The 23,128-nt window shown below is 42.7% G+C and overlaps 1 protein-coding gene across 3 annotated transcripts in view; it reads left to right on the top strand.

Moving 5' to 3' along the window:
* The window catches only part of IL5RA (interleukin 5 receptor subunit alpha), a 40,807-nt gene that overhangs the window by 11,112 nt on the left and 6,567 nt on the right, over nt 1-23,128 (top strand). For all 3 annotated transcript variants that reach the window (XM_033210493.1, XM_033210492.1, XM_033210494.1), the window contains 5 exons: nt 1,227-1,380; nt 1,460-1,647; nt 4,056-4,201; nt 7,110-7,248; nt 22,797-22,893. In XM_033210493.1, the coding sequence (XP_033066384.1) occupies nt 1,227-1,380; nt 1,460-1,647; nt 4,056-4,201; nt 7,110-7,248; nt 22,797-22,893 (724 nt within the window). The remainder of the gene's footprint in view (nt 1-1,226; nt 1,381-1,459; nt 1,648-4,055; nt 4,202-7,109; nt 7,249-22,796; nt 22,894-23,128) is intronic.

Below are 23,128 nucleotides of genomic sequence, written 5' to 3'. Positions count from 1 at the left end.
AGCTGGAACTACAGGCACATGCCACCACACCTGGCTAATTTTTGTATGTTTTGTAGAGTTGGGGTTTCGCCATGTTACCCAGGCTTGTTTCAAACTCCTGAGCTCAAGCAGTCTGCGCACCTCAGCTGGGACTACAGGTGCATGCCACCACGCCTGGCTAATTTTTATATTTTTTGTAAAGACGAGGTTTCACCATGTTGCCTGGGCTGGTCTCAAACTCCTGGGCTCAAGAGATATCCACCAGCCTTGGCTTCCCAGAGTGCTAGGATTACAGGCATGAGCACCATGCCTGGCCAATTCAAGGTTTTCTTAAAGTCCTAGTATATTAAAGAGGACTTTAACATGCTAATGTGCATCAAGTCTGCAAAGCAGTGGTATTATCTTGCAGTGTTGTCAAAACTCATTTCTTCTGAGCAGCAACCTATGTAATTCATGAAGCATTTGGATACAACCTAATGAATCACACAATTCTAGGATGGAAAGGGATACTCAAGACCTTCCTGTACCAACCCTCTCCTTTACAGTTGAAAATACAGAGCCCAGAAAAGTGGGGGTCAATGTCTCACAGCTAGCTATTAACAAACGTGGCATTAGAGCACCAAAGTTGCTGGACATCAACCTCTAAACGACAATATATTGTACTTCTCTTGAACTTGGTCACATTTATTGCACAAACACCACCCCCAAGCCCCAAACAAAATAGCTGGGAAGCTCTTTAATATCAGAAATGGGGACTTTATAATTCTAATTCCATATCTCCAGTAAGTTGGCCTTTTGTAGTTAGTAGGTTTCTAGAAATATGTGATGATGGCCGGGCATGGTGGCTCATGCCTGTAATTTCAGCATTTTAGGAGGCTGAGGCGGGTAGATCACTTGAGGTCAGGAGTTCAAGACCAGCCTGGCCAACGTGGTGAAACCCCATCTCTACCAAAAACACAAAAATTAGCCAGGTGTGGTGGTGCACACCTGTCATCCCAGCTACTTGGGAGACCAAGGCATGAGAATCGCTCCAACCCAGGAGGCAGAGGTTGCAGTCAGCCGAGATCACACCACTGCACTGCAGCCTGGGTGACAGAGTGAGGCTCTGTCTCGAGGGAAAAAAAAATGTGAAGATGATTATTTTTTGGTGGTGAATAAGATGTTCACATCGCTATAGTTCCAAAAGAAGCATGAACTTCAGAGTTTGCCATGGCAATGTTTTGTTCTTTTTATTTTTGACTACCTAGGGTCTCCCGGAACCTCAGTTGTGAATTTAACTTGCACCACAAACACTACAGCAGATAATTATTCACATTTAAGGCCATACCAAGTTTCCCTTCACTGCACCTGGCTTGTTGGCACAGATGCCCCTGAGGACACGCAGTATTTTCTCTACTATAGGTTAGTACTGTACCTATTTTTACTTAGGCAAATGGTTGTTTCCTGCAACCTCATAAAACTCATGAGTGTTCCAATTTAGGTATGGCTCTTGGACTGAAGAATGCCAAGAATACAGCAAAGACTCACTGGGGAGAAACATCGCATGCTGGTTTCCCAGGACTTTTATCCGCAGCAGAGGGCGTGACTGGCTTGCGGTGCTTGTTAACGGCTCCAGCAAGCACTCTGCCATCAAGCCCTTTGATCAGCTGTTTGCCCTTCACGCCATTGGTAAGATGGACTTAACCCAAAGCTGAAATAACTGAATCTCAGAATCTCAGCACTGGAGGGAAGGGTTATAAAGATCACCTAGTTCTACTACTTTTCTGATGCTAAGTAAGCATCAGGCCCATGTTTGAAAACCACTGAGGCACGGTTCTCCAGCCTAACACCGCCAATGATTTTTGCGGGATAGCTGTGTTATGGAGGGCTGTCCTGAGCATTGCAGGATATTTAGCAGCAGAGGGGCCTCTACACACTCGATGCCAGTAGCATGCCCCTCTGCCCCTGAGCTGTGATTTTTTAAAAAGTCTCACACTTTGTCAAATGCCCCTCAGGGGGTAAAATTTCCCCCAGTTGAGAATCACTGCACCAGGAAAAGTGAACTGGCTGCTTAAAAGAGACCATTTAATCTTTCATGAGTTCTGACAGGTTTTGTGAAATTTCTGCCCCTGGGTCCTGTGATGGACTAGTGCCACCCCAGCCGGTTTGAGTCCTTTCCCTAACGAATGGCCTCTCTTAGCTGTTCACAGGCAGCAGGTTTCCCATCCAGAAGCCCTTCTTCTCCAGGCTAACATCTCCCTCTCTGCATTTCTCACTGTTCTGGCCCATCTCCTGGATGTTCTGCAGCTCGAATATCTCTCAGTGTGCAATTCTCAGCTCTAAAAATTATATTCATGGTTTCATCTGCTCAGTTCTCAACAGAGAAGACACTCTGCCTCATCCCAGATAGTTCTATTCATTAAACTCACCAGGCACTCTCACATGGCATACTTAGTTATGGAGATTCCAGATTTCAATGGTGGGTGGTTATTGTGGGCTGTGGGGCCAGACTGCTTGGATTTGGATCCTGGCTCCACCGCTGACTGAGTGACCTTGGACAAGCTGATCATTCCTTTGTGCCTAATCTTCTTATCTGAAACAATGGAGAGGAATCAATACTTCCTGTGTGGTTTTTGTGAGAATTGTGTTACTAATGATAAAGTGCTTAGAACAGTGCCTGGCATAAAGGTTTAATAAATACACTACAATATTATTTAGAGAGTATGATTTGGCTGTGACACATCTATTTTCCAATGGAATATAACTTTGTGTCAAGAATCATAGCCCTTACTAAAGAGGTTATGCAATTCTCTCCAGTAGTATATTTCTTAGGTGAACTAAAAATGTCACTTTCATGAAAATAGGCAATAAAAGATGCTGAGGAAGACCTAGGAAACAATGATATTAATATGAAAATGGATATGATCTAGTACAGACCACAGGAATTCATTTTCTTTTATGATTTTCATTTTATTGAGGCTAATTCCTAAGATTACTAAAATGAATAAGTACTTTCTTGGTTAAGAATTTTCTCCTTAGGGAACAGGAGGCTCTGAAGCCAGTCGACCCCACTCTTAGCTTGTCACTATTAATTGTGAGATCTAAGTCACATTACCTAAGACAAGGACACTCATTAAGAATTAATTTTCCCCTCACCTTCCGGGACCATAAGACAATCAAGTGGGATCTCAGGGGAAAGGACATTAGAGTCCTAAGTGAAGACCAATCCATTCTTCTTCTTTTTTTTTTTTTTTTTTTTTTTTGAGACAGAGTCTCACTCTGTCCCCCAGGTTGGAGTACAGTGGCATGATATCGGCTCACTGCAATCTCCGCCTCCCGGACTCACACCATTTTCCTGCCTCAGCCTCCTGAGTAGCTGGGACTTCAGGCGCCCGCCACCATGCCCAGCTAGTTTTTTGTATTTTTAGTAGAGTCAGGGTGTCACCGTGTTAGCCAGGATGGTTTTGATCTCCCGACCTCGTGATCCGCCCGCCTCAGCCTCCCAAAGTGCTGGGATTACAGGTGTGAGCCACCCCGCCCGGCCTGGATCCATTCTTTTTTGATGCAAAAGACAACTGAAGCTTCCTGCTCCATCCCCCAAACAAACAAAAAACAAAAGATGCAGTAAACAAAATGAAATTACAATTGAAAACTGAATCTCAGAAAGGGGAAGTGATTTGCTCAGGGCCACATACCTACTGGGAAGAGGCAGGGCTTGGTGGAAGGTCCAGGGAAATGTTCTCTCAGTGGTCAGGTTTATTCTGGGCCTGGTACAACTTGAGTAGTAAAGGTAGATGGTGGGTGAGTCTTGCAATGAGCTGAGTAGGGAAGAGATTCAAGCATTTAACTCCATTTGGAGTAGTAATCCTTGTAGTTTCCAGAAAGGGTCTCTTCTTCTTCAGCACTATTAGACAAGAGTATTATGGGAGGCCACTGGCTTCCTGTGGCTTGGAGATCAATTGATTAAGACCTGATGGTAAATATTTGAAAAAAGCATGTCTTAGAAATGCCTTGAGAAGTGTGGGTGGATTGGAGTTATCAGCTCTGATCACTGATTCTAAAAAAAAAAATCACTGATCTTTCATTCCCTAACTTAGATCGAATAAATCCTCCACTGAATGTCACAGCAGAGATTGAAGGAACTCGTCTCTCTATCCAATGGGAGAAACCAGTGTCTGCCTTTCCAATCCATTGCTTTGATTATGAAGTAAAAATACACAATGCAAGGAACGGATATTTGCAGGTAATTACTCAGATCATTCCAATATTTGATGACAGACATTTATTTTAGAAACATTTACAAAATTATCTTCAGTGACTGCAACCAAGTTACAGCTTGGTACTAACAAGGTCAAAGTTAACTTACATCTACCCAGGTATTATAGGTATAAACCAAATCTTACTGGCCTTTTGTTTTGAAAGAACATACTTTTGGTTGAAACTAATACAAAGGATTAGAAACAGACTCATTGGTACTAGTGTTGGTTAAAATCTAAAATGATAGTTGGGTGCAGTAACTCATGCCTGTAATCCTAGCACTTTGGGAGGCCACTGTGGGTGGATCACCTGAGATGAGGAGTTCAAGACCAGCCTGGCCAACATGGTGAAACCCCATCTCTACTAAAAACACAAAAATTAGCCAACATGACAGCGCATGCCTATAATCCCAGCTACTTGGGGGCGGGGGCTGAGGCAAGAGAATCGCTTCAACTAGGGAGGCAGAGGTTACAGTAAGCCGAGATTGTACCACTGCACTCCAATCTGGGTGACAGAGCGATACTTCATCTCTAAAAAAAATAAAAATAAAAAAATCTAAAATGATGCAGCTACTATAAAAACGGTATGATGAATTCTCAAAAAATTAGAAATAGAATTCCCATATGATCCAACAATTCCATTTCTGGTTATATATACAAAAGAATTGAAAACAAGGATTCAAAGAGATGTTGGTACACCCATTTCCATAGCAGCATTATTCACAACAGCCAAAAGCTGGAAGCAACCCATGTGCCCATTAAATGAATGGATAAGCAAAATGCAGCATATACATACAATAGGATATTATCCAGCATTAAAAGAAAGGAAATTCTGACACATGCTACAACACGGAGGAGCCTTGAGGACATTATGCTAAGCAAAATAAGTCAGTCACAAAAGGATAAATACTGTCTGATTCTACTTTCAGAGGTTAAATAGTCTAATTCACAGAAACAGAGTAGGATGGTGGTTACCAGGAATTGGTTGGAGGGCGGATGGAGAGCTATTGTTTAATGGGTACAGAGTTTCACTTTTGCAAGATTAAAAGAGTGTTGAACATTGGTGACACAACAATATGGAAGTATTTAATATCGCAAAGCTGTACACTTAAAAGGGATTAAGATGGTAAATTTCATTATATGTATCTTACCACAATTTAAAAAACTCATTAGTACTAATAGACAAAAATTTCAAAGGGAAAGGAACTGAGAAGAAAGTCAATCAACATTTCTTGAGCATCAATTATGTGTCAAACTTTATTATGTGTTTATTCCACTCTCACAATAATTCTATGATGTAATTATCATTCCCATTTTATAGGAAAGTGAGGCAAAAGAGATGAAGTAACTCTCCCACAGTCACAAAGCTAGGAAAAAAAAACAGGATTCCAACTCATGTCTTATAGAGAGTAGACAAAGCCAATTCCATTAGATTCAACAAATATTTACAAATTGCCTTCTTTGTGAGAAATAAGACTGTTTCTGCTATGGAGTGACCCAATCTTGTGACATATTTGCCCAGCCTTGGGGTTGTTCTCCCACAGGAAAAGCCAGTGCAGCTAGAGATGGGGGTGTGGGCACAGAGTCTGCTATGCAGAGAGGAATTGAATGGGATCTGCAAGGATGAAGAGAAACTGGTCTGGTGAGAAAACATGAGAAGGACTTTCTTAGCTAGAGCTTCCCAAAATACTTACACTGAAGGGCTGTGAGTGCGTGTGTTTTTATAATGTCTAATCTACCATAGATTGGTGCGTTTGTCAAATACATAAAAATGATTTGCTAGCAAAAATTAAATATAGCCAAAGACATGTAAAGTATCAGTTCACTGATCATGTGTTTGGATGTCATGGCAATGTCAAATTGCTACCAAAACTTCCAAATTGTAGTCATAATTTTATCTGTATTTAGCCCATCACAGGCCAGTAATAAATAGTTCCTGACCTGCACCAGTCTAGGAAAAGGAGTAACTTTATGCTTGAGACAGTGTGGTTCTTTCAGTCAAGTGGCAAGTAATTCAGTCTGCCTGGATGCCTGGACATAAGACCAACACTGAACTCATGACTCTGTATCTGGCACTGTGACTTCTCCCAGAGTGGCTCTATAAGATTTTTTTTTTAAATAAAGAAATGGCTTCTTTGTTAAAAACCATGACTGCGGGCAATGGATGCCACTGAAGAATTTCACATGAGAGAGAAATATGTCCACATTTGCAGAGTAGAAGAAGAATTTTGGTAGCAGCGTGAAAACTGGATGTGAGTGGGGAGGGGCCACATGGACATATGGATATCAGTTAGTGGCTACTGCAATGCTCCAAGCAAAAGACAGTAAGAGCTAAAATAGGCAATGGACACAGGGCTGGAGTGAAAAAGGGAGAAACACCTCCAGGGGGTATTCAAGATACAGGTGTCAGGAACACATCTCTGGCACAGGGGACTAGCTGGATGGTGGCGACCGTGATCAGCAGAAAGAAAAAGAAGAAGGGCTCATTCATGAGAAAACTGCTTCAACACTAGACAATCTAGTGTTCGTGTGATATTATTTAGTAATGTGACTATAGATTATGGAGGGACAAGGTGAGGGAATAATGCATCCTGGCATAGGCCACTCCAGCCTTTCAGTCTGGAAACATCAGCTGGGCCTGGATAGGATCACCTGGATATTGACTGTTAACCATTTCATATATTTGGGTTACAAGATAGTGTTTTCCTGAAGGGTGACTGCCAACACAGCCACACTGAAGTGCCTAGTATAAACGAATTGATATGTGCCCTGTTGATTTTAAATGGCTTGCTGAACAGTGAGTCACATGACCTATATAGGACCTCCCATTCTGATAATTGGCAGAACCAAATTAGGTGTTTAGAGATTCTTATAATGCTATTTTTCCCCACTTAGATAGAAAAAATGATGACCAACGCATTCATCTCAATAATTGATGATCTTTCTAAGTATGATGTTCAAGTGAGAGCAGCAGTGAGCTCCATGTGCAGAGAGGCGGGGCTCTGGAGTGAGTGGAGCCAACCTATTTATGTGGGTAAGTAGCTTATGTTTATTTTACATTGGCAGCCTTCCTTGTGATCAAAGAAGGTAACCCCAGAAGTGTACACTTTCATTTGTGGGTCTTAAAATGGTTTCGTGTCTCTATTGTGACTCATTTCCTATTGGTCTACTGCCTTTCCAATCAGGAATAGATTTGGCATGAAGCCAAGTGAAGTTTAAGTGTCCATTCTTGTCATTAGCACCAACCCTCCTAGACCTGGTGCCTATTTTTTTTTCCAAATTTTGTTTCCAGTTCTATCCATTTTTTAAATTAAACTTTTTATTTTGAAATAATTATTAGACTCACATGCTGTGGGAAGAAATAATAGAGATCCTGTGTCTCTTTCATCCAGTTTTCCTCAAGGGTAACATCTTACAGAACTATAGTACAATAGTGGACTAGAATATTGGTGTTGGTAATCCAGATCTTACTGATTTCACCAATTTTGTATGTCCTCATTTGTTTGTTTCTTTTTGGACAGAGTCTTGCTCTGTCATCCAGGCAGGAGTGCAATGGCACAATCTCAGCTCACTGCAACCTCTGCCTCCCGGGTTCAAGCAATTCTCCTATCTCAGCCTCCTGTGTAGCTGGGACTACAGGCACATGCCATCATGCCTGGCTAATTTTCATATTTTAGTAGACACAGGGTTTCACCACGTTGGTCAGGCTGGTCTCGAACTCCTGACTTCAGGTGATCCAGTGGCCTCAGCCTCCCAAAGTGCTGGGATTACAGGCATGAGCCACCGTGCCCAGCTGTATGTCCTCATTTGTATGTGTGTGTTTGGTTCTATGCAATTTTAGCACATGTTTAAATTCATGTACCCATCACCACAGTCAAATACAGAGCAGTTTCATCATCACCTGTTACCCTTTTATAAACACACCCAACTCTCTCTCCTCTTTTCTATCCCTGAACCCTGGCAACGACTAGTCTGTTCTCCGTCTCTGTAATTTTCCCATATCTAATTTTGACTTTATACTTTTTTTAAAAAAAGAAGATTCCAAAATTGAATTATCTATAGGGGCCCACAAAATCTGCATCTGTCCCTGAGCCTTCAGCCTAACAGATATAGAGTATCAAAAGGTCCGTGCATCACCGGTGCTCCTGTGTTAGCTCTGCAACTGTTAATGTTAGGACCAAATGGACTAGTCTGCTTGGCTAGTAAGATGGACATCTTCTCTGTCAGTGAGATCCATGAAGGATAATAATATACCCAATGGCAGCTATGGATGAAGGGGCACATTTCCAGTCTTACCCTGACACAGATGTCAATTCTACACCCAGGACATGTGGACTTGCACCTTGAAGACAGAAAATTCATACCCTGTGTTGGCCGGGTGCAGTGGCTCACACCTGTAATCCCAGCACTTTGGGAGGCCGAGGTGGGCAGATCACGAGGTCAGAAGATCGAGACCATCCTCGGCAATACTATGACACCCCATCTCTACTAAAAAAAAAAAAAAAAAAAAAAAAATTAGCCGGGCGTGGTGGTGGGCGCCTGTAGTCCCAGAAATTCAGGAGGCTGCGGCAGGAGAATGGTGTGAACCCAGGGGGCGGAGCTTGCAGTGAGCCCATCATGCCACTGCACTCCAGCCTGGGCAATTGAGCGAGACTCTGTCTCAAAAAAAAAAAAAAAAAAAAAAGAAAAGAAAAGAAAAGAAAAGAAAATTCATACCCTGGCTATTACCCGGGTGTTTCCAGCAAGTCAGCATAGGCATTGTATGAGAGAAGGAAACAGTTAAAAAGCAACTAGTGTGTCTCATGTGTACGATAAACCATGCAGCCTGGGGAGGCACACACATGTCGTTAACTGTTGCACTAGGTCTATAAGAGCATGAGATGGTGGGAAGAAGACTGGAGCCTTACACAGAAAGCCCAGGTTTAACATTCAGCCTTGACAAGGATTGATTGTGTATCACCAGACAAACCATTTCTCTCTGTTTGCTAGGGTTCTCAAGATAAAGAAGATAACATCCAGCTTTCCTGCCCCACAGGGTATCTGAAATAAAAACAACTGCAGGGATAGCAGATTACATGTGTTTTTAAATTTTTATTTATTTATTTATTTATTTATTTATTTATTTATTGCCAAGCACTATGGTAAATACATTATCTTAGTCCTATCAAAAAACTTGTTTGGAAAGTTTAGATAATTGGCTTAACTCTGTTCTGCATGGCCAACAAGTGGCAGGGATGGGGCTCTGACCCCAGATTAACTGACTTGATCTCACTTGATCTCTGGACACTCTGGCATGGTGGGACAGGATTCTGCAAGCTTTAAAGTGCTGGGTAAAGTCTTATTTAAGAGATCTAGAGGATGGGTGTGGTGTCTCACGCCTGTAATCCCGGCACTTTGGGAGGCTGAGGAGGGAGGATCATGAGGTCAGGAGATCAACACCATCCTGGCTAACATGGTGAAACCCTATCTCTACTAAAAATACAAAAAATTAGCTGGGCATGGTAGTGCGCACCTGTAATCCCAGCTACTCGGGAGGCAGGAGAATCACTTGAACCCAGGAGGCGGAGGTTGCAGTGAGCCAAGATCGCGCCACTGCACTCCAGCCTGGGCAACAGAGCAAGACTCTCCATCTCAAAAAAAAAAAAAAAAAAAAAAAAGAGAGAAAGATCTTGGTAGGCAACCTTTGTGATTATGGGTGATCAAGAATGTGGATGTTATCTCTCATGAATCCTATGAGGTATTCATTAACCATTGGAAGAGTATACATGGGAGAGATTTTGTTCAGGCACATGCCAAGATGTTCTACTATTTAATTCATTTGCTTAAGCTATGGGGTGGGTCTTCAGGAAAGTCTTGGGCAGTGACCCATTAGCCCATGTGGAAATGACTCTGATCTGACACATAGAAGGTAGATTTCCACTGAAGACTGGGAAAGATAAGGAAAGGCCTAATAAATGGAGAACTGTTCTGAATCTGCCAGGGGGCTGGGTCATGCTAAGTTACCCAGTTCCCAAAGGAGAATAGCGTCCCCTAAAGTTGTGCAACACACAACCAGCTAAGCCTTAGAGGAGTAGCCCTCGCATCACTCAGAGAGACTTACAGGAGCAGCATGAGCCTTCCTGGGGAGAGGGAACTGAAAGGACACTAAAAGGAAGTGAGAATGGGCCAAACTCACCTGCTTCAAAATTCTGTTGAGACCAATCTTCCCCTCCCTCCCCTCCTCCCTAGGTTGACACCCTCACCTAACTAAACTGACCCAGCACACACAGGACTTTCCTCTACATGATTCCATTTGCACAGGGAAAATTCACTCTGTTCCCCAGGAGGGAAACAAATATGAGAAGCATTCATCAGTCTCAGCGAATTTTTAACAAGGTCATTAATTTTGTCAAATGCCTAAGGTGGAAGTTTAATTTTTGTTACTTGAATTCAATAGACTTCTTTTTAAAAATGCTTTCCGTCACTCCTCAGGGGCACAAAACTCACTGGCTCAAAGCTATTGCTATTTCTAAGTGTCTTCCCAACACCTCTCTCTCTATATATTCAATTTTGGAGATTTTTAAATACTGTCTAAGGAAACTTAAACCAAGATGATGGACACCAAGGTCAGAATCCTGGATAAGAAGTGAGTTATGCTTTCTGAGTCTTTGACTTTTGAAGTTACAGTCAGTGTTGCCTGCTGAGAATTTAGAATGTATAGGGTGAAATAGAAGCACTAGACATTCAGGACATCTAGGTTTTTAGCCACGGCTCTGCCAATGTCTAGCTCTATGATGTAAGCTAGAGATGACACAAGATCATATTTTGTGAGCAAAGTAATCAGAGACTGCTTAGAGTGCAGCATTGAGGATTCTGAGGCTAAATTTAGATTGTCAGAAGGAATCGTGATCTCCTGCCACCACCGCAGGGGACAGAGTGGTGACCAGCGTGACAGGGTTTTTCCACCCTGACCTGGTCGGTCTATACCTAACCTCTCCGGGCCTCAGCGTCCTCACCAGTAAAATAGAAGTGCTGCACTACAAACTTGCTTCCATCTCTGCCATTCACGTTCACCTTCTCTGCACCACCCCACTGCAAAAGCGCTGAGAGTAAAATTGTGATCCATAATGAGTGCTTATTTTAAGCTTGTTTTTAATTTATTATTCACTCTCCACTTTAGAGCTCTCTCACCATTATTATTTCCTAAATAATACCTTCCTAGTCTGAATCTGGGCTCATTATCGTTTCCCCCCAGGTGTACCTCATTGCCATTATCTATGGCAAATCCCATTTCATTTACTGCCACCCTTTTCATGAAGATGAGCTGATTAATATTACTACTCACCTTATAAATCCATCCTTTCTGGAATTTACTCCTCTGCTCAGTTTAGGATCATTAGTGAATTTAATCAATGTAGACTCTCCATTTTCATCAAGATGATTAATAAACATAATAGGAAGTCCAAGCCCCTCTGGGACATTTTGCATGGCTCTTTTTTATCCCTTGAGGATGCAGCAATAATTATGCTCAGCTAGAAGTCTATCAGGCGATTTTGCTGCTACATTCATTTCCTTTAAACACGCTCTCTCCTCTTTTGCCTTATCTTAAAAATAGCATGCTGCAGCCCTCCCATTCCATTTTACTCCAAGACTCAACTCAAATATCACCCCTTTCTTAGACATTAATTCCCCCCCCCATTATTTTAATGTAAGAAAATGGAGGTCCTAAGATACTAAATGACTCAGCAGTTGCAAACAGCCAAGAAGTGGCTATTTATACAATTTTCTCAAACAGATGACATATGAGCCAATTAGTGAATTAGAATAGACTTGATTAACTAATTAACCCATTATAGCCCAAGGTTATTTCATTAAAAAAATGAGACACAGGGTAAGTTTTGATTGATGAAATAAGGGGAGCTGGGAGAGGAAGGGGGTGCTGTCCAGCTCTGTTGGTAAGGTCCCCGGCCAGCCAAGGGGCACAGGGGACAGCAGGGAGAGGGTATAGTTAGCAAGTGAGTGCTCTTTGCTGCTCTGAACAGTGCCTGATTGGCTCTCCTGTCCTAGAATTTCCAGAGCATGGAACTTTTTAAATTAAAAATAATTGTTTTATTTCAACAGCTTTAGGGGTACAAGTGGTTTTTGGTTACATGGATGACTTGTATAGTGGTTAAGTCTGGGCTTTTATTGTACCCATCAGCTGAATAGTTTGTATCATACCCAATAGGTAATTTTTCATCCCTCATGCTCCTTCCACCTTCTCCCCTTCTGAGTCTCCAATGTTCATTACACCACTCTGTATGCTTCTGTGTGCCCAAAGCTTAGCTCCCATTTATGAGTGAGAACATGTGGTATTTGGTTTTTCATTCCTGAGTTACTTTCCTTAGGGTAATGGCCTCTAATTCAATCCAAGTTGCTGCAAAAGACATTATTGCATTCTTTTGGTACAACTGAGTAGTATTTCATGGTATATATTTACCACATTTTCTTTATCCATTCATCAGTTGATAGGTACTTAGGTAGATTCTGTATCTTTGCAATTGTGAATTGTGCTATGATAAACATGCACCTTAGGCATCTTTTTGATATAGTGATTTCTCCTTTGCAAGATTTCTCAAAAAACGGAATGAGACCTACAATTTGATTCGCAATTTTTTTTTAAGAGATGAAGGGTCTCACTATGTTGCCCACGCTGGTCTCCAACTCCTGGGCTCAAGCAATCCTCCTGCCTTAGCCTCCTGAGTAGTTGGGCCTATAGGCACATGCCACTGAGCTGGGCGGGAATTTTTTTTATGGAAGTAGCAGTTTCATTTTATCAGTACTCGTTATCAACTGCCCTATGTCAGCTGGCTTCTCTGTCTTATCTTAAGAGCTGACTTCCCAATTTTCACATGTCTTTCTCCTTTTTAAACTTTCTTAACTTCCGATTCCTCTGTTCCCTTGTTATCTTTGCTGTCTCCTGTTTATCGAAACTTTTTGTTTCCTGACCCTGGTCTTCATGAAGCTGTGTGTTTTCTCAAGTCCATCATCTTCTCTTCTTCCCTCCATCCATGAAGCTCAAATGCCAAGTGTGAAACAAGGAATGATGAAAATAAATTTTCCCACAGTCAGGTCCTCGCTCACGGAAAAGAGAGTTATGTGGGTCTACCCTGCACTTATTTCTGGCTGTGTCTTTGGTCAGGATCAGTGGTTCTGAGACCTGCTTCTTCTGTGACAGACCACAATCACTGCAATTGCCCTTCAAAGAAACCATGGGGTTTTGCTTTGACCTCACTGAAGGCAAAATTTGATGACCAGGATCTATGCAATGATGCTACTGGGTTCCATTAAAAATGTATTTTTTTTAAAGCTTTCTCTAGTCTTGAGATGTATGGCACCTACACCCAGGGGAGTTGAAGAAGACTCAGCACAGTTCTCAGATCACTCAGTCACAAGGTCACAGCAGACAGGAGCACCTGCTGCCCCCAGCAGCTCCTTAAACATAGAGATGTGTTGCTCATAGGAAATCTTGGTCTTTGCTTTCCTCTCAAGAGTTTGAGCTGGTGGGGTGGGTGTCTCAGAGTCCTGTGACACAGCCTAGAATCTGTTAGGACTTAATGAAAATGGGTTGAGATAGGGTATCAGGGTGGCCTATGGGAATATGGGCTGGAAGGAAGGTCACCCCAGAGAAACTCCTGTGCCTTTTCCTTGTGACTTGACATTCATGGGCTAATGTATGAGGTGACTTGGTACCTTTGTCCTGGGCACCTGGAATCAAAAACTGGAGTCACCTTTGGGACCATCAAATACATCTTCATTTTCTAGTTTGCCTGTATTGTGCCAGGGTCCCGCAGCTCCAACCTGATTCCTTGGACTCTGACTCCTACCTGGAGCTCTGATCCCTTCTGTCTCTCCTTATCCCATCCTTCTCCTTCAGCAACTTTTTCTTGTTAAATTCTCACACTGTGGTGAAACAAGGAGAAAGATGAAAGGGAAATGTTGTAGAAGGGCCCACGTGAGTTATCCCCAGGCCTTCCAAAATAATCTTGCAAAACTCTTGTGAGGTTTGAGATGGGAGCCTCCGGGTCTATACCGTAGCAAAAATTGCTTAAAAGGAACAAGAGTTGACCCAGTAACAACATGAAAGACCCATTTAGGCTGACTTAAGACTAACACAGCTTATTGTGGTTCTGGTTTTCCTGTGTAGACAGATGGCTTGGTCACACTGCTTCCTTTTGTCCAGGCTGGTTAGATCCCACCTGGCAGCCCCATTTGTTCCCACCAGCGGAGCAGGACTGCCTCACCCCAGTGGTCATCCCACTGACCTGAAGGAGGGTTAACAGGGACCTTTCAGATTTCATCTCCAAATGCCAGGAGCAGGGAGTTCCCACAGTGCTTTCAGGCACAGCCACATCTATTGGTGTCTGCACCACCCTTGTAGGCATACATTCTACCTCATGGTGGGATGGCAGCTTGGGGGAGGAAGGGACTCTATCAGGGGGCCAGTCCCTGTGCAGGACATATTCACCTACATCATCTTATTTATCATCACAGACATGATTTCCTAATCACCCAGGTGAGAAAATAGATGCAGACAGGTGAAGGAACTGCTGGAAGCTACACAGATAGTAGGTGGGACACCTGGGTTTGGAACCCAGCCAGAAAACTGGCTCCACACCTGGGTTCTTTTCAAGATGTTCCATTGCCCTGGTGGTTATTACTCCAGCCAGGGAAACTGAGGCTGGAGGATGGGCCAAGCTCAGGCAGAGGGGCTGGGGGCTGTGAAAGCAGGAAGCTCTGCCAGCTCTTGACCTTGTCAGTCTCCATCCAGACAAGCCATTGGGAATGAAGTCAGCTTCTTCAGGCCATTCTTGTCTAAATTTTCCTGTCCAAGTTCTTAATAATGTTCATTTTAATGAACATTATGAACCCGAAATCCTTGAAGGGTAGGAACTTCCATTTCTCTTCCTCAGTATCTGGAATATTTGGTGTGTGTTTATTTCTCCTGACCTGAGTTTATCACTCTGCATTTTGGGAATTCTGATAGCATTCCAATTTTGGCCTCGCTTTGATGAAAGGCAAATTATCTTGATGAATTTGTTGACACAATGCATTTCATCCTAATCGTAATTACAATAAGTAATATTTATTGAGCACCTATGTACCAGCACTGTGCTAAGCACTTCACATGTGTTAATTTATTCAGTCCTTCTTCCTGTTTTATAATGCAGGACATAGAAGCTGGAGAGGCTACCCTGCTGAAGGTCACTTTGGTAGCAAGTGGCAGAACTAGGGCTAAACCTCTGTTGTTTTTTTTAATAAGATGGAGTCTCGCTCTGTCCCCCAGGCTGGAGTGTAGTCACACAATGATCCCGGCTCACTGCAGCCTCCACCTCCCATGGGGGTTCAAGCAATTCTCCTGCCTCAGCCACCAGAGTAGCTGGAATTATTCATGCCACTATGCCCGGCTAATTTTGTATCTTTAGTAGAGACAGGATTTCACCATGTTGGCCAGGCTGGTCTTGAACTCCTGACTTCAAGTGATCCACCCACCTTGGCCTCCCAAAGTGCTGGGATTGCAGGCCTGAGCCACCACACTCAGTCTAGGACTAAACTTCTTTATCCCTTGTTGCTTACTTCTATGTGATGACCACATGCTCTGCAGCCAGCTTTCATCTGCTTTAGCAGGTTGATAAAACAGGCCCAGCAGCCCCTTACAGGGAAGAAAATTCTGGGTTGCTTGGGGGGCCCCAGAAGGTACATAGCCCTTAGTGCCACGAGGAATTCCCCTCTCAACTCCATCTAGTCTAGTCCTACTGGGGGATAATGCAGACAAGCAGTAACTTAACAAGCAGTAAAATTAACTGCAGGGAGCCATCCAGTTAATCCTGAATGCACACACAAATACATGCATGCACACAAATACATGCATGATGCACACAAATACACACATGTACACAAATGCACAGTCTCCATTTCCTCTCTCTATTCAGTTCATTCAAGCCCAGTTCCACCAGATGAAGATAGTGCAGGTTGTGTGTGTTTGATCTGGGTCCTTCACGACTCTACATTTTGTTCACTGAAGCTGCATTTGGCTGTCCTCTTTTTATTTCTCTAAACCGGGTACCTCCCACAGTCCATTTGACAGCTGCCTCGAAATCTCACTCACCCAAAAGGTCTGCTCCTGACTTGCTTGCCCTGGGAGCCTGTGATCTGGTTTGGGGTGCTCATTCATGAATGATGCCACAGTCTCCCCTCCAACCAGAGGCAAGTCACAGGAAGCTAGTTAAACCCTGTATCATAGACTACCATATTGACATCCTCTCAATTATCCAACCCTGTTGGTGCCATTTGAACTTCTCTCAGCACCTGCTGGTTCTAAAAACACAGCAGGCCTGCTCCGTTGGAAGCATCCCATCAATTTACTAATTAACTCTTTTCCCTGGAAACCTATTGTTGAGTCTGAAATCAGATTCAAAATCAATATGTAAGCACTGAAAGTTCATACTTACATGCACAATTTAAGGTGGAACAGGCTTCCAAATCAAATTTACCTCCTAAGAGCTATTAGTCTAAACCTCATAGAGCGTAGAATTCTAGAGCAAGAGAGACTGCAGCCCTAAAAGGGAAGTGGCTTGACAAAACTCCCAGAGGCAGAGCTGGGACTTGTTTGGGTGCAATACCTGGAGTCCTTCTGCCCTCTGTGTTGCCACTGTCTCAGCCCACCTGCACCCCATGTCCCACTCCATATACATTCTAGGGTCATAGAAGAATAGCAGACTATTGGCTTATTTGCAAGGTCAAATGGTTAAGATGTCAAAAATAATGGAAACTGAGGTCCCCAGACACCAGGCAACTGAATTTCCCAAATGGTCTAAGTTAGTGATGCCTAAAAAGCACCCAGGAATCAAATAGGGAGTCTGGAGAGCTTGTCCTCTTTACAAGGACAGGCTGTGTGACTTCTTCTTTCTGAAACCCATTTTTGCATAACCAAATGGCAGTGCCCATTGATTTCTTGAAAAGAAACATCTGTGACTTCCTTTTTAATGGCAAGAAAGGTATTCTCCTTGAGTCAGAGGAAAGAGTCAAATTACCTGGAAATACATTTTGTTTTTAAAATCTCCAAGGTTGGAGACCCCAGAATTCAAACTAAGACTATATTATGGGATCTCCCAACTTTTAAAGTATTGAAATTCTTAATCATTTTGACCCAAAGAATGTATGCTCTCAGTGGGATCTTCCCTGCTTGCTCTGCTTTCAGCAAAACAAGAGTAGGTGCTTACTTTAATTCACTAATCTACTGGTTTTTTTTTTTTTTTTTTTGCCTAAATAAATAAGTGACCACAAGTAATCCACAAGTAATTTCTACTTGGCAATGAGTACATGAAAGCTTTTTCTTGCACAAAATTTTCCTGCCAATTTATGTTTTCTTCAAGGAAAAGCTGACCTTGGTTGTGTTCTCAGGGGTTAGTTCTGTTTTCAACTGGCTATAGGTGAGTAGCCCTAATGCATTTGGGGCAACTGGAGAAGCCAGGCCAGGAGAAATGATTAATGTGCCAACTTCCTCCCGGTAGTGACCATGACTTTGCTTCTCACGTAGTACCTTGTATGCATCAATAACTTTTTCTCATTTAATGAAATAAAATCAGGATTGCCTCTATATTTTTGCTAATTCAGTGAGAATCTTCGCTTATCAAAGTGAGGGCTGAAGTGAATAACTCGAGAGTGGTTTAACTGAAAAGATTTTTGTAATCATGGTCAGAAGAAAACGGTACTGTTATCAGAACTTGCCATATCAGGCTAGGGGGTATTGCACAATTTAAGACCCAAATGTGACTGACAGTGTGACCCTGATAATTATTTACAACACTGCCCCTTCTTTCTGCAGGACCCGTACTTTTTCTGTTGGTTTAATCTAGTTAGAAACAGGATAACTTTTTTTCTGCTGATGTACCACTTGCTGAATTAGAATCCCGTGTCTCTGAACCTACAGTTTCTGATTGTGGTTATCGGGATACTTGCATAATGGTTACGAGCATGGAATAGTTTGAGAGATAGAGCCATGAAGCAGGCTGAATGCCTTATTCAGGAAATCAGACTGGGAAATAAAGTAAGACAGTATTTGATTTGCTAGTATTTTTGTCCCAGCTAGTCTTCACATTACCTAAGAGAGAATGCAGTAAAAACGAAGTCTAACAGAGCACTCAGCTCCAGTCCAGAGAACTGAATATTAATCCTGGAACCATCGAGTATCTGTAGGATTTAGGAAAATAAAAGCTTTGCCACTTCGAAGGTCTGTTTTCCATTATTTAACAAAATGTGGCAAATGCCTTTTTGTAAAACAATAGACATTAAGTATATTTCAAAATGAAACTTGAAAAAAAAAAAAAAAAACTAGAGCCATAGGGCTAGGCACAGTTGGTCATGCTTGTAATCTCAGCAGTTTGGGAGGCCAAAGCAGGAGAATTGCCTGAGTCTAGGAGTTTGAGACCAGCCTGGGCAACATACTGAGGCCCCATCTCTACAAAAGATTTAAAAAATTAGGTAGGCACGGTGATGCGCGCCTGTAGTCCCAGCTACTTTAGGCGAGAGGATTGCTTGAACCCAGGAGTTAGCATCTGCAGGGAGCTATGATCATGCCACTGCACTGGGTGGGTAACAGAGCAAGACTCTATCTCATATAAATAAATAAATAGTATAGTCATAGGTTTTTAATAAAGTGCTTCAGTCTCACCTAGAGTCTGGGGAATGTCAGGAGGAAAGGTAGTTTGCAAAGCAGCCACCTTTAATTAGAGAAGCTGCCTGCACACTTAGCCTTATCAGGCAGCGGGGATGCAAACAATAGAACAGGGCTTCCCACAGTGAAGCACAGAGAGCTATAGGGATGATGCTCAGGAGAGTTCTCAAGGAAAAGCAATGCTTAGAATAAGTGAAGTGAAGTTCCTGTGTATTCAGTGTGCCCTCAGTTTTGCAGAGGGAGGGAGAGGAATGGGATTCCTGCATCAAGGCTAAGAGCACGAACTGTTTGGGCTCCCTCACTTCCTTGCTGGGTGGCCTGGGTTGACTTACTCTGTCCTTTTCTGCCTCAGTTCCTGCATCTGTACAGTGAGAATAATAGTGTATCTCAAAGCATCGCTGTGAGAATTGAGAATGTACGTGAAGCACTTTACATAGTATCTGGGCACTTAGAAGCACTCAGAAAAAGGGAATGTAAAAATATGTATAGAAAATAAGCTCTTAGTTACTTCCAGTGACTATTGATTTCTCTTTTTTAATTTTGATACTTTATTACAACTTTTAAAGTTCCAGCAGCAAAAAGGCACTACTTTTGTTTTCCTTTTTTTTTTTTTTTTTTTTTTTTTTTTGAGACGGAGTCTCACTCCGTAGCCCAGGCTGGAGTGCAGTGGTGTGATCTCAGCTTACTGCAGCTTCCGCCTCCTAGGTTCAAGCGATCCTGCCTCAGCCTCCCTAGTAGCTGGTATGACAACCAGGCGCCACCATACCTGGCTACTTTTAATATTTTTAGTAGAGACGGGCTTTCACCATGTTGGCCAGGTTGGTCTCGAACTCCTGACCTCAAGTGATCTGCCCGTTGGCCTGCCAAAGTGCTGGGATTACGCCAACACACCCGGCCCAAAAAGGCACTCCTTTTCTAAAACCAATTTTATTAAAGGTATGTGTACATGAAGTGACAGTACCCTGTACTGAGTGAGTGGTGCTAGAAAAAGTGCTAGCTGGGGAAGGATCTCAAGGATTATGTATTTCAACTGCCATGTTTTTAGATGAGGAAACCAAGGCCCAGAATGACCACCTCCACAGCAAGCTGAGACTAGAAGCCAGGTTTCCAGACTAGGCAGGGATGAAAGCACTGGACAAAGCATGCCTGTCCGGCACTAATCACTGGGTATGCAGTAATGACATGAACCGAGGGAATGAGGAGAAGGGACAGGGCCTGTAAAGGATGGAAAGAGTCAAAGTGACTTCAAGGCTTCAGGTTTGGGGGCTTGGAAGGATTGAGACTGAAATGGGCAGTTACTGAGAGAAGGGGTTTTGATGTGAAGAAGAGCATGCATTTGGTTTTGAATGTTGTCAGCCTTGAGAAATATCCGAGCAGGTTTCACCTACGGACAGGCTAAGATCTGGGCCTGGAGCTGAGTGTCAGGCAGGATCAGGAATAAAAACCTAGGAAAAGATTTCACAAAATTAAAAGATGAAGCGGTATAAACACACTTTTCAAAGTTCAAAGAATAGACCACAGTGGAAAATACCGAAGGGTCAAAGGATGAGTGGAGAGGGCCAGTCGAAATTAAAATGGGGAGAAGTGCCATCTAAGAGGAGGAAGATTTGGGCAATAAAGCTGAGGACTCGGTTTCAAGGTAGACTCAACTATCCACAGTCTGAAATTCAGGAAGGAGGTCAGTAAAAATAAAGCTGGAAAAAGAAAACAAGCATCTTTTGAATTAGACTAGGAGAAAGTCACTGTGATTAGAAAAGCAGTGTTAGAGATGGGAAAAGAAGCAGCCCAAATCTTTTTTTTTTTTTTTTTTTGAGACAGTCTCGCTTTTGTCACCCAGGCTGGCGTGCAAGGGTGCAATCTCAGCTCACCACAACCTCCATTTCCCAGGTTCAAGTGATTGTCCTACCTCAGCCTCCCAAGTAGCTGGGACTACAAGTACGAACCAGCACGCCCTGCTAATTTTTGTATTTTTAGTAGAGACAGGGCTTTGCCATGTTGGCCAGGCTGGTCTTGAACTCCTGACCTCAGGTGATCCGTCTGCCTCAGCTTCCCAATCCCTGTGCTGGGATTATAGGCGTGAGCCACCGCACCTGGCCTTTATTCAATAATTTAGACTGGGAAATAAAGTAAGAACGTATTTGATGACAGTGGAGACAGATGGCAGAGCAAGGTAATGGCTTATTCAAGATGAAGGACTCCATGAATATTTGAAAGCAGAACGGAAGAGATGAAGAAGGAGATTAAAACTTTCGGGAGATAGAAGATAAAGCTTGGGTAAGGGTCCTCAGGAGGCATAAAAGCAAGAGAACAAGGCAAGATTGGAATCACTAGGATTATATCCCAAGGCATCTCTCCTTCTTGTTACTTGAATGATTTAAGTATTTTGGAGGTTTGGGAAGTCTTAGGCTATTAACAAGGACCTGAAAATTCCACTTATGTATTTCTTCTTTTCTAGAGGAAGCAAATCATGGCAAACTGGGGATGGTAACCTTTTCTCCTGGTGCAGTGTAGTTGAAACCTCACCACAGTATGTAGCACACTGGTCATTAAATCATTGCTTGTGTTGCTTTTTGCTGAGTGTGATTCTTTCATGACAGGAGCACCCATATGTGATCTTTTGACCACTGAATCCCAGTAATTTGTACAGTTCCAAACATACAATAGGAGACCAATAAATATTTGTTAAATGGATGAATAAAGGAATCAGTGAATAAGCAGCCTCTCCCACAGAAAGGAAACTCGTATTCAGGGAGATGACGCAGGATTCACCTTATTCAATCAGGCAGGTTAGCAAACACATAACCTCTTTAAACACTGTTTGGTAAATAGCCTTGAGTTTTTTTCTTTTTTTTTTTTGCGGGGGAGCTGTTGGGGGCAGAGTCTCATTCTGTCCCCCAGACTGGAGTGCAGTGGTGCAATCTCGGCTCACTGCAACCCCACTGCCTGTGTTCAAGCGATTTTATGCCTCGGCCTCCCAAGTAGCTGGGATTACAGGTGCCTGCCACCACACCTAGTTAATTTTTATATTTTTAGTAGAGATGGGATTTCACCATGTTGGCCAGGCTGGTCTTGAACTCCTGGCCTCAAATGATCCACCTGCCTTGGCCTCCCAAAGTGCTTGGATTTACAGGCATGAGCCACCCACCTGGCTTGAGTTTGTCTTGGATGCCTTTCTAGTACTTAAAAGACAAATTACATACCCCAAAGCTATCACAGAAGTTCCTAGAAGAATCTGTCCCTTGAATGTAGATTCAAAGCAAATTTAAACAGAGAATAAGTGGCATACAAAATACTGACTTTCTGTACTGACTTAATGGCAGTTTGCTTCTTTTCCTATCTGTAAAATGGTAACGGGTGCTTTGAAGGTATTTAAGATTGAAAAGCACTTAGAGTCTAACACCTTTATTGTTCACTACAAGTATTATCTCATTCTTTACTTCCTCCAAAAGTTTAATTTCCAACTTCGTAAAATATTTTGATTGTGATGCAGTTGGGTTACTCAGTAGGCTTATCTTTTTGTGGATTTTCTATCTAAAAACCTTACTACGTACCAAAAGCAAATAAGCTCCAGGATTCAAGTGGCACAGTACATGGAATGAACGCCATCAATATTTGCTGATTGATAGAATAAACCATTCTTTAAGAAAAAAAAGTGGCCTCACTGTTGCCATTTCATTTCACCCTATATCAACTTTGTCAGATGGCTGTTACCCATCTTTTACAGATGAGAAATCTTAGGCTCAGGGAAATTAAGTTACTTGCCTAGCACCACCCAGAACCGGCAACTCAAACCTGAGCTGTCTGATGACCCAAGCCTCATCATTTCTTTTACCTGCTGCTTCTAACTTGGACTTTATCTTCTTTCTTTCTTTTTTGTTTTCCACCAGGAAAAGATGAACACAAGCCCTTGAGAGAGTGGTTTCTCATTGTGCTTATGGCAACCATCTGCTTCATCTTGTTAATTCTCTTGCTCATCTGTAGAATGTAAGTATTCTTTGCATTTGGGTACTTGCAGTGGGGTCTGAGTACTGCATTTTTACAAGCTTACCATGCATCCGGTAGGCAGAGGGTTCTTATTATCAGGTACAATTATGGTATTTTTGTGCTTGGATGACCTGTCCAAGATGAGTGTAGGCCAAATCAAAGGTGGAAACATCCAGAGGTGATTTACAGAAGTCGGACAGAACACAACGCAGCCCTCGGCTATCACTCACTCCTA

Source organism: Trachypithecus francoisi, unplaced genomic scaffold (genome assembly GCF_009764315.1).
Source record: "Trachypithecus francoisi isolate TF-2019V2 unplaced genomic scaffold, Tfra_2.0 Lachesis_group0, whole genome shotgun sequence".
NCBI lineage: Eukaryota > Metazoa > Chordata > Mammalia > Primates > Cercopithecidae > Trachypithecus > Trachypithecus francoisi.
Note: the sequence above shows the minus strand (reverse complement) of the source record. Positions and strands in the feature narration are given on the sequence as shown.